Below are 19,342 nucleotides of genomic sequence, written 5' to 3'. Positions count from 1 at the left end.
ACCTTCTTGTACCTCATATCAAACGACCCTTTAGAGGATATTTGACATTTTTCTTTTCAACCCAATCATTTAAGTCTACATCATTTAATTATTGAAAAGATGTATTCAACAATATTGACCTCCACCCATTTATGAGAGATTCAAGGATGATAGGATCCGTGCATGGTTTAAACTAAAATAATCGGTCAGCTTGCAGGTAATTATATGATGGATCTTAGGATAAGGCAAAAGTATTTCGGATAATAAAAGATAGAAGAAATAGAAACTGAGACGTGTCATTAATTATTTGGCTAAAGATAACGAATGTATTTGTGTATTAGTAGCTAGGAATATGTTTTATACAAGGAATAGATTAATGGTTAAGAGATTGAGTCTAATCAAGTAGGTGTTAGGATGAAGATAAGAAGAATTTAAGTGTTGACAAGACCGAATAGTACCGTGAACAAGAAGAAGCTACACATCTACATCATAAAACGCCAGATAATTCTTTTTCAACTATGGTTTAGCAAAACTCATTCAATTTGCCATCGACTTTGTAATGTGATGTATAATTTTGTTAGCCAAGAGGAGGATATATTAATACTTTTTTTCTAAAGGAAGGAGATAATCGCGCGAGTTTACTTATTTCTCAAGTCCCCAATTTCTTCATTCTATTAATTGTGGCTAGCTAATTGGGATAAGTTTGATTATAGTCACTGAAAAAATCAGACGAAATAAGTCACGAAAACAACCACATACATTGGATTGCTCATTATAATTATGATCATACATTACGCTTTTCTCTCTAGTACAGAGTAAATCAAAGAATTATCCTTCTTCCTGTATCATTATAATCCCCTCTATAAATCTATAGCTTCTGACCTAATTACTGCTATCTTCAACACAAGTTTTGTCACAAGGATACGGGCAATCAATCTCTTGAAACTGATTTCTTTCCCAAAACCAATCCCCTGTTGCTTCAGCAATTGTCTGAAATATCATTCAAGTCCGGTATGTCAAATGATTAAACAGCAATTTACAGGATTTTTTTTGGATATAACTATAGTTAGAGAGCTTAAGAATTTTTACCTTGTTGAATAATCTAGGTGAATTGGGACCAAACCAATAGGCTTGTTGTTGAGTTTGGCAATGGGAAAAGCAAGAGTTGATGTAATATCCTCTTGTTGAAGAAGGGCCTAACCCTTCCAATACCTTTAAAAAGTTTAATCTGAAACCTAAAATAATTGTTCCAAAATTACTTAAACAGAATTTTCATATACTCAGAAAATGACACAAAAAATATACAAATAAAAATAAATAATTTGTCAATTTTTTTTTTAAGATCATTACTGACCTTGAAGAACTTGGAGTTCACTTAGTGTGCAATTCCTCATATCAGCCTTGCAATTTGTCCAGGCTCCAGTAGGATCAGCAGTAGAAGGGACCAAAATGTTCCTTACCTAAATTTAAATGTAAATATTCAAAATTCAGGAGACAAAAGCAATTAAAAAGTGAAAAAGAATTTATTAGTAATATAATAAAACTGACCTGCCAATGATCATAGGCTGCATTTATAATGAAAAGTGGCGTTTGAATTTGATGAGCCACATTTTGAGGGAAAAAGCACTGCAACATATTCAAGTAAAAAAAAAAAAAAAATAGATTTGGAATTTCATTACTTAGTTCTTGAGATTGTATTGCTCTTACCAAACTTGGATTCAATTTTGAAGTACATGATGGAGGCAAATTCTTGGCGGACCCCTAAATTTAACACAAAAATGTAATAACAAAAATACATTTCCAAAATAATTAATTATATTTAACTAAAAACGATCTGAAAAAGAGTTAAATGAAGCATACATGTAAAGTGACAACATCATTGAAATACTCTTCGATATATGCTTCCCCCGAAATATCCTTGCTGCGATAAAACGCACACTAAATTATTATAGCAAGAAACAAATCGAAGAGAATAAAGCAATGTTTTGAACATAAATTGCCAAAAGGAAAATAAAAAAGTTAAATATGTGAATTGAAATATCATCATATAACGCTTACAGATTAACGAAATAACCCGCATCTGAAAAGCATTTAACTCTAGCAGTCTTTGGTAGTAGAGCTCTGAAATTGTCACAATGCAAGATTGATGCTAATCCCCCAGCTGAACATCCAGAGAGTATAGCCTACCATTTCAATAAATTAATATTTTTTGAGACTCTTAAAAAGTAGAGAGTTAAAAATGAGAAGGAAATCTTGCTTTTTTTTTTTTCTTTGATGGGAAGGAAAGGAAGAAGGGGAAATAACTTACTAATGTATGGTGTTTACATAAAATTATACAAAACTACTAGTAGTTTACTATGGTTAGTGAAACAATTTGATGTGAGAATATGTATTAACTACAGTTAAAAGATAACAATGCAATAATGTATGTGAAGATACATGTTATATATTCATTGAGTTGGTGTAAACATCGAATATAAACATACATTTTCAACTGTACTCATTCCTTGGGCCAATAAATCAGCCATAATAGCTTCGAATATCCTTGCCCCTCTGTAATGGAGTCCAGTAGCCTGTCAAATTTGGAGTTTTATTTAGGAAAAAGAACCCTTTAAATACTGTAATTAAAACATTAGGAGTTCAATTTAAGGAAAATATACTTAATGAGACTTACAGGATCAACTGCTTCCACATCTCCCGTAAACGATCCTCCGTCACAATATCTGACACTAACTCTATTCCAATTATAAAATTCTACAAATTTCCAAAAATGTATAGTTGTATTAATTATACTAAGCTCTATATATAAACAAAACATAGCACGCACATTTTAAGAATTAAAAAATGGAAGTTTACCTGGATTAAACTTGGGATCATTACTCATAATCCCTGAGAAAGCAACTTGCTTACCCATTTTTGCAGAAGATCCCAAGCGACTATTCTTCCTCTGAAGACAATGAGTAATATTTTGGCACCATCCACCTCCCTTAATATCCATATTAACAAATTTATATAATTAATAAGGAAATTAACTAATACTAGACTGACAGATAAGATAATTAATGTCATCAAAGCTAGGGGTGTCAATGGTTCGGTTCGGCCGGTTATTTTATAAAATTTATACCATACCAATTTTTCGGTTATTTTATTATGTATAACCAAAACTAGACTTTTCGAAACCGTCCCAATCATGTCGGTTTCACTTCGGTATCGGTACGGTTCGGTTAATTTTCGGTATTTTTTAAATGTCATATAAAATTCACCAGTAAAAATAGAATGCAATAACGTACATTCTTTTATAGGACTTAGCGAAACTCTCTAGACATTTTTACTGTTTAAAGGATAATGAATTAAAAAACATGAAAGATGGCTAGAGTATAGATACACAACTATTCGACACCAACGTAAAAGAAACCAAGTAAAAGCAAAGAAAATATAAATCACACGAGTTGAAAGATATTAACCAAGTTGGGACTCAAGAATAAAGTCTATATTAAATATTTAAAAAGATAAATCTAAATTATATAAAAGGAAACATATTCAAACATTGTAGTTTGCTACTCATAATCGTTAAAATACTTTGTGTCTTGCTAATAAAGATACTTGAAATAGCTTAGTTTAAGTATACGTAGCAGAGTATGTTTTAGGAATTAGTATTTTGAGTTTAATTACTTATTGGCTTATAACAGTTTTCATAATTCCAAGACCCAATGAAAAATTTAATACTTTATTAGTTTTAAACTTACTATATGAATATATTTTTCACATGTAAAATTTATTCGGTACAGTTTGGTATTTTTTCGGTTTATTTTTATAAAATAAAAAACCTACCCTAATTATCGGTACGGTTATAGATTTATATAAAAACCTACGGTTTCTTTAAAAGAAACCTAAAAATTGGTTCGGTGCGGTACGGTTCGGTCGGTTTAGTCGGTTTTCTAATATCCATTGACACCCCTAATTAACGGTACTTCTCAAAATTCTTAATAATTCAATTTCAAGGATGGGCATTCAGTTTTGGATTTTTTTTGAGTTTTTCTGCATCTTCTTATTAATAACGAAGACAGAATTTTATAGTAGCTAATATTGAAACAAAACTAACCTCAATTGATATTACCCAATTATCCAGTCCTGTGCCAGATCCTCTATCAAGATGGTATGCTGGTGGAGTTCCATCCAAGCAAACTATAAACACAACATTATATTAACAACAGATAAATAAACGAAAAAAATGAAAACATAAATAAATAATAGATGCGCACATTGAAATTAGAACCATGTCTCTCTATGTACACGCGCAACATAAATTAGAGTTTAGATTACGGGTCGAACCCACTAAATTTGTATTTGTAATCTTTTAAATATGTACAAAGTATTAATTTAAAAGAACTAGAATCCCTAACTCATAAGCTTCAATCTAGCAAACATATACACTATCAAACATGGAGAAAAATTCTGAACAGTTAAGAATATTAAAAAACAAGATGTTTTGTGAATATATATAACCAAAAAAGAAAAAAGAAGAAACTAAAGGAATTGAAGAAGAGAAAAAGAAAAAAAGGTTACCTGCTCCTTTTGCTACGGCACTTTCAAGTATAGTGATATTAACAAGGAGACTTTCTGTTCTACAAATAATCAGCAAAGAAATAAAAAAGAACAAACAATGGGTCACCATTCTTCTACTTTTCTTAATTAATATTGCTATCTGCTAATTGTGGGCACACGATACAAGTATATATATACAACTTTTAATTCAATAAAAAGGAGCCGCAATAAAGAAGCTGGTTTTATTGAGAAATCAAGTGTGAACTAAGCCATATTTAGAATTATTGTAATATGGTGTAATAATTGCAAGTAATTGAATACCAAAATACCATTATAGGGAAGTTTTGAAAAATAATTTGTTATTTTACCTTATTTTCAGGCAGATAATCTGCTATATCAGATATCATTAACTAACAAGGTATTATCAAGATCACACATATATAGGGAAGCTATTTAATTATTGTTATTTCAAATAGATATATTGCAACTTTAAAGTTTGAAAATATAAGATTATGCAAATCAGAATTGGATTAAATGTGTGAAATATAACTGCTTATTTAATTAGTTGGAGAATGGCTCAATGTCACAGTGAATTCGCTTCTGTCCTTTTCATTAAGCATGCCCACAATTTACTATCATGAATTCAATATTCAGATATTTAGACGCTATTTCGAATTGAGATTGCGACCAAACGTGGTGGTCAACATATTTGGTCTTTCTCTCTTAAGCCTTGACTGGCGTTGTGGGATCAAAATCCTTTTAAGAAAGAATATAATAGGCCTCTTTGCGTTTGAAAATAGAATTCAAATTAAACCACCTCCTTTCTTTCCCATCTTCAATTCACCATCAGACTACTTTGATAAGTGAATAGCGATATTGTTCTAATTTGCCCAATTGCCAACTTGGTTATTCTGATTTTATTATTATAGATAACTTTTTGTGTTATATTCAAGAATTAGGAAATCGAAATTTTTACGTGTTGATTTAGTTCTAAAATTTGAAAATTTAGTTTTCTTATTTTCTTTCCTCATAAGATAATACGAAGAATTTTATTCTAAGGTTGTATCATGAAACGAAAAAATCTACAATTGTATCATGAAACGGAAAAATCTACAACGGCAAAAAACAAGCTTATCGTGTTAGGTACTGACCAACTTGCCCTCACTGTTAGCTACAACTGTAGACAAGCCTCTGTCACCGGCAAAATCTCGTTCCACAAGATTCTTAGCTTAAAGAAATGCAAGAATATCTTGATAGACACTTGTACTTATTCGCGTTTGTCATCTTTGTCTCTGTACTCAACAAAGATTCATCCACACACTTATAGTTGTTTAAAATTATTATTTTAAATCCCTCTCGTTTCGCGTGCTCTTCAAATCTCTGACATGAATGACACATTTGATGGATTATTATATGCAGCGGAAGCAATCTTAGTATCAAAATCACATGTAATTTAGACAACTAGCATAAACGGGATTTCACGGGTTACCTCTTGAAGCGTGAACATATCTCTTCTACCACGTGAGCCTTCAGTTCCATAACTTCTCAATGGAATCTCCATCACCCGCACAATCGTGATCCTCGAACGTTCCACGGTCTTCTACTGTGTTACCCAAATAATACCCAAAAATAGCAATTTCGTGTGGGCGAAATTTCTAGAAAAACTTGGCTAAAAATTTCAGTCACCATGTACTCATCCCTCTAGGTGGAAACCTTATGTATTTATAGCACAAGTTTTAAGGGTTAAGACCCTTTTCCAAAACCTGTTAGGTTTTCTTTTCCACCAGAAAAAGGATTCCTTTATTTCCTATTATTTAGGCACAGTAGGGACCACAGAATTTAATTAACAAGGCTTCCAATTATGGAATTAATTTGTAATTTTCGAAATTAATATCCACCATAATTAATTACGAATTATTCCACTAAAAATTCGTAATTACACTCCTTATTCAATTTCGAAATTCATCCATTAAATCTTATTTAACTCCTCATGTTAAGATTCAGATACGAATCAATTAAATTAAATTACTGGCGATTTAATTTATTGATTATTTCCTTTAGACTTTCGCTTAACTTATTTCATGTGTCGGATACAAAATCCACCGGCCGGGTTTACACGTGAAAACTTATAAGCTTTCATAAAGGTATATCATCAATCTCTAAACTGAGACATGGATTCCATCAACTAACTATTACTTCGCCAATATATATTTTTATTATCCAATTTACCAGGCATATTGACCCACGAAAGAATCTCGCCTTTTAATAAATCAAAACAGTAATAATATACACAACTAATAATAATTATATCAAGATTAAGAGTATAAGTACATTTAATGGCTAGAGAGTTTATTTTATTAAGTCAGTATAAAATACTTATCTCTACCTGATCCGTTCAATACATACAAAATGTACTAGCACAAGAAGTTGGAATGAAACCATTCCCATAATCAAGATTAATTATATTTAATCTTGTGCTACAATCATTCCTGATGGTTTGTCCAATTCCATCATTAGATTGTGAACTCAAACTTTATACTTATAAGAACCGATGATTTAATCTTCCGTGTATAAGCTAAACTCTATACACTAAATCATCTACTATATAAGCAAAGGACACAGACTATTATATGATCTATTTAAAACTTTATTAAAACTGAATAAACAATTATTTCATAATAAATACTATATCTAAACCAAACTCATGGTTAATAGTATATATCCCAACAATCTCCCACTTAGACTTTTAACCATGATAATTATTAGAATATACTATATCCAAATGCATGGTTAATAGTATATGCCCCAACAATCTCCCACTTAGACTCATAACCATGCATCTACAACTTTCTCAGGCATTCTTTTACATGACTATTAAAAGTCTTCACCAAATAATGTTTTGTTAAAGAATCTTGCCAAGTTATATCTGATGCAATATTTGTCCAGTAGTACTTTGTCGTAATTATCTAGTTTGGTATTAAACTCTTCAGAGATCCTGTTACCGAAACTATCCCAAGAATGAACACCGAACTATAATTTTCTTTAGCTTTCTCCCACTAAGACGAAGTACCACTAATATTACCTTCGTTACCTCACAACATTGAAATATTAGTGACTTCTTACTATAGTGTTCAATGTTCAAACATCACTCCCACTCGATAAAGGCATATTATGTCTATTAACGTTCTCCCACTACTTAAATGCAATGGAACGTCAATTCTGATGTGTGGGTTTTGATGTTCTTGAACATCTAGTTATTTCTTTGCCCAGTTCCTGTAAAAATAGTTTACTTCTAGGAACATGTTTTATTAAACAGTCCTTATCTAGAAAAATGCATTTGTTTTAACAATTGCCTTATTTTCTTTAGGACAATAAAATAAAGCTTCATTCGTTTTCTTGGATATTCGATAAACATGCACCTATCCATCCTTAGTTCCAACTTACATATCTGCTTTCCCTTTCAGCACATATGCGGGATAATCCTATATCTGAAGATGCCACAGACCAAGCTTACATTCAGTCGACAGTTCTATAGATGTCGCAGGTACTAGCTTAGAATGAACTAAATTCAGAATGTAATTTGAAGTTTCCAGGAAATATTCCAAAAATAAATAAGGCAAATCTGAATAACACGTCATTAGTCTATCCATATCCAAAAGAGACTTATTTCTTCTTTCTACTACACGACTCTATTATGGAGTTTATGGTGTAGTCAATTGAGATGTAATCCCTATTCTGATATGTAACTAAAAAACTCTTTAGAGAGATGCTCGCCACTACAATCAAATTGTAGTAACTTAATATATTTCTTTGGTGCTTCTCTATTTCAAGTCTTAAAAACCTTGAATTACTTAATTCATTAAGACTTATCCAGATTAATATGACTTAGATAAAAGTGCACAGATAAGTTTTACTCAATTTTGAAGAACATATTCTCTTATGAGGTAGACTAATATTGTTCTGTTCAGGAGAGACATCAATATATAATAACAAGGTCATGCATTCATGTACCACAAGAGATAAAGTGTTTATTAAGCTTAATAACTCAAGAGTTATTCGAAAAATAAAACAAATATCCATCTCTTATTTTGCCCAGAAACCGGAATTAAATTCCTTCTAACAAAAGTACATATATTGCATCCTTAAAATTAATGCCTTATCACTAAAAGAAAATTTTAACAAGTAATACGACAAATTGCATAAAATCATTGTGGAGTTGAGATAAAAATATTAAATAGATCATAATAAGTCAAAACACTGAATAGTAAAATTCAGACTGCATTCAATATTTATATACATACATGCATCTGGAATAATAAATTTCGATGGGAAAAAAATTATTCATGCAAAGTATATTATATAATGCAAGAATTATACAATCCAAAAATAAATAGAACCAACTCAGATGGAGAGCATACTATTATTTTCAGTCAATTGTATATAACTTTTTAATACAAAAATTTTAAAACACACTACACATATATGTCATGCATCTTGAATAGCAATTTCGATGGGAAAGAACTACTCATGCAACATACATATGCAATGCCAGATTATTCACTCCAATAATTAAAACAGACCCAACTCAGATGGAGAGTATACTGTTAATTTAAGTCAAGTGAACATCATTTTTAATAGCTCTAGTTTCATTGATCCAACATGTATACTCAGATGGAGAGTAAGTACACGATATCAATTACTAGTATTTCACCTAGTGAGCTTACAATAAATTTATCCGATATGGAGGAAGACCTAAAGTCAACGCATAAATTTATTACTCACTTGAAATTAATAGTGGAAGACCATAGAAATATATTTCTATCACCACTTAATCATGATTGTATTGTAGTTACAAAATTGATTCAACCCTTTAAGCTCAGATGGAGAGTTAATACTGGTTATCAATAACTAGTAACTATAGCCAGTGAGTTCATAATAAATTTATCCGATATGAAAGAAGACCTAATGTCAACGCATAAATTTATTATCTCACTATAAATAAAAAAAAATGAAGACCATAGGGGTTTATTCCCATCACCACTTTATCACAACCACGAACTTTTCTCTAAGGATTAAGTTCCATATTAAAAAAATGCTCAATACCCATTTAAACAGTCTTAAGATACTAAAATTAATATTTCACACTGTATAGTGGTGATTATTGTTGACTGGACTATTTCTGATAAATCTACCAAATTTCATATCAATCAAAAAATTGCGACCAAATTTGAAAAATTATCATTTTAAGCATTTTTTTAAGAATTTAAAATATGACCTACATTTTTTTTATCATATACCAATTCATGTCAAATCAACATGTGTTATCATGTTCCAGATTAGACATATAAAATGATAGAAAGAATGACTTTTCGTATGTAAATCACATTTTAATCCGTCAAACCTCCAAAAAACTCACTTAAACGATCCCAAATCGTCAAAATACGATGTGATTCACTGCATAGCAGTGAGTTCTTCTTAAATGATCGTTTCCAATGATCCTACCGAATTTCTGGTCATTCGGTGATCGTGAAATTCATGATCGCCAAAAACTAGACCAAATTCGAATAAATTATTTTTTTTGGCGTAGTCAGGATTAAATCCATGTGATTTGCATTCTTGCTATATATAATATCAAGTTAAATCATCATGTTTCAGATTTAACACAAATATAGCCGATATATAAAGAATAATTTTTCATATTTATAACAAATTCAATTTAATAAACTGCTTGAAAACCCATCTAGACGACCTCAAAATGCCAAAAAAACAACATGATTCACTGCATAGCAAGGAGTTTTTTTTCACTAGATCGTTTTCAATGAACCCACCAAGTTTCAGGTTAATCGGAGTCCGTCAAATTCATGACCACTAGCCTGTAACCAAACTCGGAGAATAACCGTTTTAAGTAGTTTCATGAATTAAAATAAATATGATATTGATTTCCATTCTCCTTATAATTACACTATGAGCTCAAGGCATATATTATTTTCTTCCTATTTCTAGGATATATAATATCTCCTTTTGCAATAAATTATCCTTTTATTAAATACATAAGAACCTGAGATATTATATTTTCTCCCGTTCAGTGAAAACCCCAATATCTCTTCTCATGGGTGGAGTTAGTTTCACTAGTACCAAAAGATAAATACTCTTTTTCTAGTTATGAACCTCCACCATTAATGTAGATTTCTCAAGGATAATTTTCACATGGTATATTAAACATATTTCAATGACTCAAATAAATAGACCATTTTGTGGATCCTACTTATTAATCATATTGCTCAATCCATGAATAGATATAATTTCACATGTACAAATTTACTAAGAATTTTTCATGAGTTCAAATAAACAAACCACTTCAGTGGTAACTATTTATTACTCATAAAATTCTCAATTTACAAGTGAATATATATTTAGCTCATAAAATATGGTAGACCATAGCTTAAAAGTCATACCAACATTATAAAACTCATACAACATAGAACAAAATTCTTCATCGAAAATCCAAACTAGTAATCACGTAGGTGTCACACCTTCTTTTTCCGGCACCGCGAGGTGCGTAGGGAGTTTTTTCCAATTAAAGGACAATCGAAACGGGATTAGTTTAATTATTTCAGAGTCGCCACTTGGGAGATTTAGGGTGTCCCAAGTCACCAATTTTAATCCCGAATCGAGGAAAAGAATGACTCTATATTACAGTCTGCGTACCAGAAATCCGGATAAGAAATTCTGTTAACCCGGGAGAAGGTGTTAGGCATTCCCGAGTTCCGTGGTTCTAGCACGGTCGCTCAACTATTATATTCGGCTTATTTATACAATTATGAACCATGTGCAAATTTTATCTTTTACCGCTTTATTATTATAATTATTATTTTTTTAGGAATGTGAACATCGCTTAAAACATATCTTTGGACTGTGTCACATGAAATGCACCCACAATACGAAACATATTTTATTTGATGTTTTAGGATTTAGATTTGGGTCGCATGAAATGCGCATCCGACTTTAAGAAGGTAAAATTAATTAAATCGCGCCTAAAGAGTCTAGCGCGTCATTATCTTTGGGGAAGGAAGTGAAATTCACTAAACAATCCATCCCAAATTCTAAGTAATTTTTTTTAAAATAATTAAATAAATAAATGAGATTGGAGAATCCTGTAAATTTGTATTATTTACATCTATTTATTTTTAGCGAAATCCTTCCTTATTTTAAGAATATCCCTTAATGACTACCTTTTTATTATTACCAAGTTTATCTATAAATATAAAATCAATATCTACATTCTTGAAAATAACATATTAAATAGAAGAGAAAAACAAATATTAACAGAAAGTAATAAAATTATAATCATAAATACAACATGGAATTGTCGAAAAATAAAATAAAAAATAAAATAAAAAAATTATCCCATAGTTGGATTAAAATTCAAATTGTTAGTAAGACTTAAGCTTATTGAAACTAATTATTTACAAATACTGAAAATTGAAAGAAAGAAAAAAAAACTTGATTACTAAACCATATTTCTAAAAAATTTAAACCATTTAACCTTAACTAACTTTGTTTTAATTCACATCATGTCCTAATACTTGTTCGCAAACTAATTCATGTTTTAACTGAAATTGACTACATGATTCCGATTAACTTATCGTTGACGAAAAACCTTATGAATAAGGAATTTAGTTAATTTTTGCAAAACTGATTCAATAACGCCATTTTTACGTTATTTCTTCTATTTTTTTTATTAAACAGTTTTAATTAATAATCAGGCTTAAATATATTTCCTAATAATCTGGTAAAGGCGTTATTTAATATGTCGCTATAATATGCCTAGTTATGCCGATGACAGTGATTTACAGAATAATAATACATGAATAACCTAAATACAATACAAAAAATTAAATTAAACTAAATTAAAAATTTAACACTCCATTCTTCATTTCAGCTTACAAAATGCCAAAATTACAGTTGTGTACCTGATATTGTCAATATAAGAAGAAGAAAGTCAGCAACGTAATACGTAACACAGCAACATCAACAATAACCAGCAATAACCAGTCAACGAAAATCCCAGTGACAGCTTTGAAAAATTCAAAATAAAATCCAGGAATGCCGAAAATAATGGACAGAAACCAAGGGAAATTTTCAGATTTTTGAAAGGCTAGTTAATCTTCAACCCTTAATTTCTACACCTGTATACCAGAATATTTATCAGGTGTGTACTACTTTCTCTTCTAATTTTCAACTTTTTTTTCTTTGTATGTTTTTCTTTTCTTGAGAGTTTCAATGTTTTTTTTTTCGGAATAAATGTTCAGCTTTTTTTTTCAATCTCTTTTTTTTTTCTGTCTGTATTTCTTCCCCCTTCTATCATTTTTCAGACCTCTATATATAATCCCCACCCTTTAATCAATTAAAATCAATCCCTTTCTCTACCAAACCCATTATCTTCCCACTCATCCCCATTACATTAAATAAATATATCACACCACCCCATTATATTTTGTCCCCTATGCCTAACATAAAATAATGCAAGATTCCCCTTTAAATTAAATCTTGTCCCCCTTTATATTAAATAATCATATCACAACCCACCCCATTATATTTTGTCCCCCATGCTTCAAATAAACAATTACAAAATGTACAATTCCTAAACTACCCCTTCCGACCTTACTGAAATTACCAAACCACCCCTGAACGTATTACAAATTTACCAAACTACCCATCAACTATAACACATCAATTAATCAAACTTAACCAAAATATAGACAATATGATCAATTTCTAACAATGTTCAAACAACAATATGAACACGGATGAACATCATAACAACAATATCACATGAACATGATTTTAACAACATTTCAACAACAAATCACATGAACACAAATTGAACAACCAAGAACAACTAAAATTTGATTGAACAATATTTTAGCAACAAACAATCCTATTTTCTGATTCAACACCAACAACAAACAAAGTATGAAGATTTCTAAATTCAATCATATTGAACTTAAAATCCACTCTAACAACATTACAACAAACAATTCTTATATTAAACTTTAAACAAGATTATGAGAACAATTCAAGAAATAATCATAAATGGTAAACAAGAAATTAAACTATACAAAATTCGGATTCAAGATCATCCAAACAAAGTATGAACATGAATTAAATCTATATTAAACAACAAACGTGACGGATTCAAACGATTAAATCAATATATTTCCTTCAACACAACTAAAATTTTTTAGACAAATAACAAGATTTGTTGTTAGAAACAATTATGAACTTAAACTTGAACTTAACAATATTAACAATTTCTAAAAATACATAAACACATGAAACAAATTGAAGAAATAATCAATTAAACTTCAATTTGAATCTAACAAACATCAAACTAACAAATATTTATTCTAACAATAAAACAAACATGAAATAAACATGAAAAAACCACTAATTAACTTTCCATTTGAAATCTGAAAATTAATTCAATCAAAACATATGAACAAACTAGAAAATTATTTCAATGAAGAACAAACCAAACAAGAATTGAATTATTTATCGATTTTGGATCCGAAAAATACCAAACAAAATATGGACGATAAATGAGATTCAAAAGACCAACTAACCGGAAATGAAACAACGAACAACGACCAACCAACGACGAACTCGAACAGTGATCGACGACATCGACCAAAACTCAATCAGGTATGCGAACTCAACTGGACCGAAGCAGCTGCAATGGGATTTGTTTGGATGACGAAGAAGAAAGCCGAAGAAGCTGGCCACGGCGAGCTGTAGCATCGCAGAGCAGCAGTGACAGCTGCCATGGCGAGCTGTGGGAAGAAGAAACAGTGTGAAGTAGAAACGTGCAGCCATGGTGATGAGGCAGAAGTGGTCGCGGGCATGGCGAGTTTTCCGGCGACTTAGGGTGAGCTAGGACGAAGAAGAAACTGGCAGCATCCATGGCGACGTGAAGCTGGCAGCAGTGACGCAACCATGGTAGTAACAATAGTGGAGAAGAAGAATAAGAAGCAGGCGACGTAGTTGGGGAAGCCATGGATGAGCTTTGAGCTCACCATGGATGACGAAGCTCGATGGAGGAGGGCAGCTATGGAGTTGTTGGTGCGTGTGTGTGTGAGTGTGATGGGGTGGTCGTGGTGGAGGGTGGTCGACGTTGGTGAGGGAAGCCATGGTTGTGCTTTGGAGTTTTGAGGAAGAAGAAGGAGAAATGGGGGGGGGGGGGGCGGATGCTTAGGCATTTTTAGGGTTTACTATTCTTTTTTTTTTGTTTTTCTTTGTTTTATTTTTTTGAAATGCAAGATAATAGGGTGTTGGGTTATGGACCGGGTTGACCCAGTTCAAAATGGACCGGGTTGACCCATTTCAAAATGGACTGGGTCGTAGGGAAGATTGGGCCATTTTTTGGGCCTGTGGCTTGAAATTGAAGAAAAGGCCCAATTCCGACTTTATTTATATTTTCGCTCTTTTTTCTTCTTTTATTTTTCTAAAACTAAATTATAAAAATACTTAAACTATTATTAAGAACTAAATTAAGTTATAAAAGCGCAAATTAACTCCCAATAACAATTAACGCACAATTAAGTATTAATTAAGTATAAAATTGTATATTTGGACATTAAATGCTAAAAATGCACACGATGCCTATTTTTGTAATTTTTATATTTTTGTATAACAAATTTAATTATTATCAATTGTAGAATTAAATCCTACATGCAAAATGCGACATATTTTTGTATTTTTTATTAATTTAGCAAATAAACATGCACAGACAAATACAAATAATTATTCAAAATATCACAAAATATCACAAAATTGCACACCAAAGAAAAATCATTTTATTTTTGAATTTTTTTGGGAGTAATTCTCATATTGGGCAAAAATCACGTGCTTACAGCTGCCCCTCTTTGCCCGAAGACACGAAGGGTTTTCGTGCAAAGATAAAACGAGCGATTTTTGCCCATCCGAGTACTCCGTGTGAAGCATTTTTTGAAAAAGATTTGACCGAACCTTTGCTTCAAAGGTTTCCTACATATCCTGCGCTAAACAGGAATCAGGTCAATGTAGTTCGGGAAGTCTTGGTAGCTGGGACTACCATGGGACTGCAATGTTACTGCTGTTACATGCTACTTTTACTATTTGCTGACCTCCTTATTACACCATGCTTAAAAAATAAGAAGCTGGACTAAGCTAGAAATTACAGAATCTTATCTGTTTTCCCCCTTGCTCCGGTTGCCTTGCTTTTTGTCGGTTTGTGTTTCCTCTAGTGCCTTTTTACCAAGACTTCTAGCCCTTGACTTTTTTTTTTTTTTGAATACTAGTTTTCATCATTTTGTTCGGTCCGCTGGGGACATGGCTTTCTTCATTTAGCTTTTTGGCGGTTCCTCTGGGGACACGATTATCTTCATCAGATTCATTAGGTTGGACATGATTTAATGTTCACACACCATTTTTCAAGACGCGTCTTTTCTTTCTTTTGACTCATGCGCTTGAATTTGCGCTGGGACTTCTTGTTGCCACCTTATGCCTTCCGGTGTTGGGATTTTTATTGTTTCCTGCTGGGGATTCTTGTTGTAACCTTCTGCCTTCCGGTGGGGTTACTGATTTCAAAATCTGCAGTATAAGACTGAAAAGTATTCCTCTCGTTATACAGGTGGGCGCCTGGACATGAAATGAAAATGTATACCCGCATTATACTGGTGGGCGACCTGGAAATGAAAAACTGAAATGTATGCCCGCATTATACTGGTGGGCGACCTGGAAATGGAAAACTGAAATGTATGCCCGCATTATACTGGTGGGCAACCTAGAATATGGAATGAACAGACAAAATGTATTCCCTCATTATACTGGTGGGCGACCTAGAACTGAAATGTATTCCCGCATTTTACTGGTGGGCGACCTAGAACTTAAAAGTATTCCCGCATTATACTGGCGGGCGACCTAGAACTGAAAAGTATTCCCGCATTATACTGGCGGGCGACCTAGAACTGAAATGTATTCTCGCATTATACTGGTGGGCGACCTAGAACTGAAATGTATTCCCGCATTATACTGGTGGGCGACCTAGAAATGGAAAACTGAAATGTATACCCGCATTATACTGGTGGGCGACCTAGAATATAAAAACATAAATGCATACCCGCATTATACTGGTGGGCGACCTAGAACATGAAATGAAAACATAAATGTATACCCGCATTATACTGGTGGGTGACCTAGAACTTAAATGAAAAGACAGAAATGTATTCCCGCATTATACTGGTGGGTGACCTAGAACTTAAATGAAAAGACAGAAATGTATTCCTTCATTATACTGGGGGGCGACCTAGAACATGAAATGAAAACATAAATGCATACCCGCATTATACTGGTGGGCGACCTAGAACATGAAATGAAAAGATAAATGCATGCCCGCATTATACTGGTGGGCGACCTAGAACATGAAATGAAAACATAAATGCATTCCCGCATTATACTGGTGGGCGCCTAATTGGTAAAGAATAATTTGAATTTGTTTCCTCGATTCTCCGAGAAAATTTCCACTTGTGGCGGAAAACTTTCTGCCCCAATTCTGGCGATCTTTCTTATGGCGTATCTTTAGGCCATCATCAACACTTTATTTTCCTGTTCAAATCAAAGAAAATTTAGTTAGTTTTTTTTTTTTTGAAATATGGCGAGTGGTCATGTCACTCCTGATGGGGATGATTGTTCCCTTTCCCTTATTCCTGTTCGGCGTTCTCAAAACTTGTTGGGGATGATGTTATTTGCTGGGGATAACATTCTGCTGGGGATGGTTTTTCCATTTATCCCTTCACCATTTTGTATCTCAAAAATTTCTGGAGGTTATTTTGCCGAAGATGGATTTTCCTTTCTTCCCTTCCACTTCTGTGTTGTCCGACCACCTCGGAGCTTGGTCGATATTCGGTCGGAGTACTCTAGGGATCGTCTTGGAACTTGGCTTACAATTTCCTCAACATGTAAGCCATGTTGGGGATCGTCTTGGGGATCGTTTTTCTGCTTGTTCGTTTTTTTTTTCCGGCTCTTCCCCGTACTTTCCTTGCCATTTTAGGACAATATTATTCGGCCTGGCAATCAACGTCTTTTGTCTTATTGCCTTGTCTCTGGATTGCCCTTTTCACCTTTTATGTTGTACCATTTTGGCAACTGGTAGTAAGCTCTGAAAGACCTTTCTTAAAACATAAATTTCTAGAAAAATTCTTTTAAACAAAGAAATGAAAAGATAGAAAAATGAGAAAATCTTTCTGAACAAATGATGGAAAAAATGAACTTATCTGGGTGATACAACCGATTCCAATGATCATGTTGTGCATTCCGGATTAATCAACCCAGTCTATTTTGTGTCGATCAAACTTTCTGATGTCTTCACTTGCTGGGGATAAATAGGTGCCCAATTCTTCGCAAAATACGGATCTTTTCCGTCAATCTATCTTGTCGCCTTATAGTGCCCTTCGCGGGGTTTTCACTAACAAGACTCTCTCATTTCTCACAACTCCCGTCGCCTTATGGTGCCTGTGAAGGTTTTCACCGATAAGACTCTCTCATTTTGTATTTCTCAGCTTACGTCGCCTTATGGCGCCTGTGAAGGTTTTCGCCGATAAGACTCTCTCATCTTATTTTCTCAGCTTGGGATTGGAGTGTTGCCGATAAGATTTTTCTCTGCCGGGAATTCTTTTGGCTATCAATTCTTTCAATTCATGATCCTCATTCAGTCAGGGACCGACGTTTTATTCTTGGTTTTCATTTGCTTATCTTAACACCTCTCGGATATTGATCGGAAGGTCTTTTTTTTGGATGTCAATATAGGTTTTAGAAGAAAATGATATAAAATTCAAAATAACTTTAATGGGTAAAGTATTACAACCTCTGGAATCAACCTTTTTTTTTCAAAATTTAGAAACATAATTTCTGCCCCAGTTTTCTTACTTGGGGATTTTTCTTTTGATTTTTTTTTTACCCTATGACCGAACCGTGAGGCGCCTACGTATCCTCTTTGAGGAATCAGGTCAAACGTAGTTCACTTCTCCTTTGTTTTCTTGCGACCTTCAAAAAGTTTTTTTTTCATACATTTTTCATTAATGATTCCAAGAGAGGGGTATAAAAAGATAAGTATGGCTCAAAGGGGTAAAGCAAAGGTTAAAAGTGTTTGGATAGAAGAAAGAATTGCCTCCGTCATTTCATTATCCGATAAGCACTAAGTACAAACAAAAGAAATTACACATAATATCTTTTGACTGCCTCAGAATTGATAGCCATGTCGACGCATCTTCCTTCAACATCTGTCAGACGTAAAGCGCCGTTGGATAATACTCTGGTCACAATATACGGCCCTTGCCAATTCGGGGCGAACTTGCCTTTTGCCTCAATCTGATGTGGGAGGATCCGTTTCAATACTTGTTGCCCTACTTCAAATTTTCTGGGGCGCACCTTCTTATTGTATGCTCTTGCCATTCTCTTTTGATATAACTGGCCATGACATACTGCTGCCAATCTTTTTTCATCCATTAAACTCAGCTGCTCTAGTCGAGCTTTGACACATTCATCATCGTCAATCCCGGCCTCAGCGATAATTCGAAGGGAAGGAATTTCAACTTCTACTGGTATTACTGCTTCAGTTCCGTATACCAACAAATAAGGAGTCGCACCTATTGAAGTACGAACAGTAGTGCGGTATCCTAACAACGCAAATGGTAGCTTTTCATGCCATTGTCTGGATCCTTCAATCATTTTCCTCAATATCTTCTTTATATTTTTGTTGGCTGCCTCAACTGCTCCATTC

The 19,342-nt window shown here is 33.0% G+C and overlaps 1 protein-coding gene across 1 annotated transcript; it reads right to left on the bottom strand.

Annotated features, from left to right (window-relative positions):
- Positions 1 to 718: 718 nt before the first annotated feature.
- On the bottom strand, positions 719 to 4,800 carry LOC107805144 (pectin acetylesterase 8-like). Its single transcript, XM_016629138.2, has 12 exons — positions 4,546 to 4,800; positions 4,082 to 4,164; positions 2,836 to 2,965; positions 2,654 to 2,733; positions 2,466 to 2,552; positions 2,038 to 2,162; positions 1,840 to 1,900; positions 1,687 to 1,740; positions 1,528 to 1,605; positions 1,334 to 1,439; positions 1,069 to 1,214; positions 719 to 969 (listed from the first exon to the last, which is right to left on the bottom strand). The coding sequence occupies exons 1-12, from the start codon at positions 4,652 to 4,654 to the stop codon at positions 862 to 864; spliced, it is 1,167 nt and encodes a 388-aa protein (XP_016484624.1). The 5' UTR covers positions 4,655 to 4,800; the 3' UTR covers positions 719 to 861.
- Positions 4,801 to 19,342: the final 14,542 nt, after the last annotated feature.

The sequence above is a fragment of the Nicotiana tabacum genome, chromosome 1 (genome assembly GCF_000715075.1).
Source record: "Nicotiana tabacum cultivar K326 chromosome 1, ASM71507v2, whole genome shotgun sequence".
Lineage (NCBI taxonomy): Eukaryota > Viridiplantae > Streptophyta > Magnoliopsida > Solanales > Solanaceae > Nicotiana > Nicotiana tabacum.
Note: the sequence above shows the minus strand (reverse complement) of the source record. Positions and strands in the feature narration are given on the sequence as shown.

Coding starts and splice junctions, on each gene's coding strand:
- LOC107805144 (XM_016629138.2), bottom strand. CDS start 4,654: ATGGTGACCCATTGTTTGTTCTTTTTTATTTCTTTGCTGATTATTTGT. Junction 2,734..2,835: donor TGATCCCAAGTTTAATCCAG/GTAAACTTCCAT, acceptor GGAAATTTGTAG/AATTTTATAATTGGAATAGA. Junction 1,606..1,686: donor CAAAATTGAATCCAAGTTTG/GTAAGAGCAATA, acceptor AATATGTTGCAG/TGCTTTTTCCCTCAAAATGT.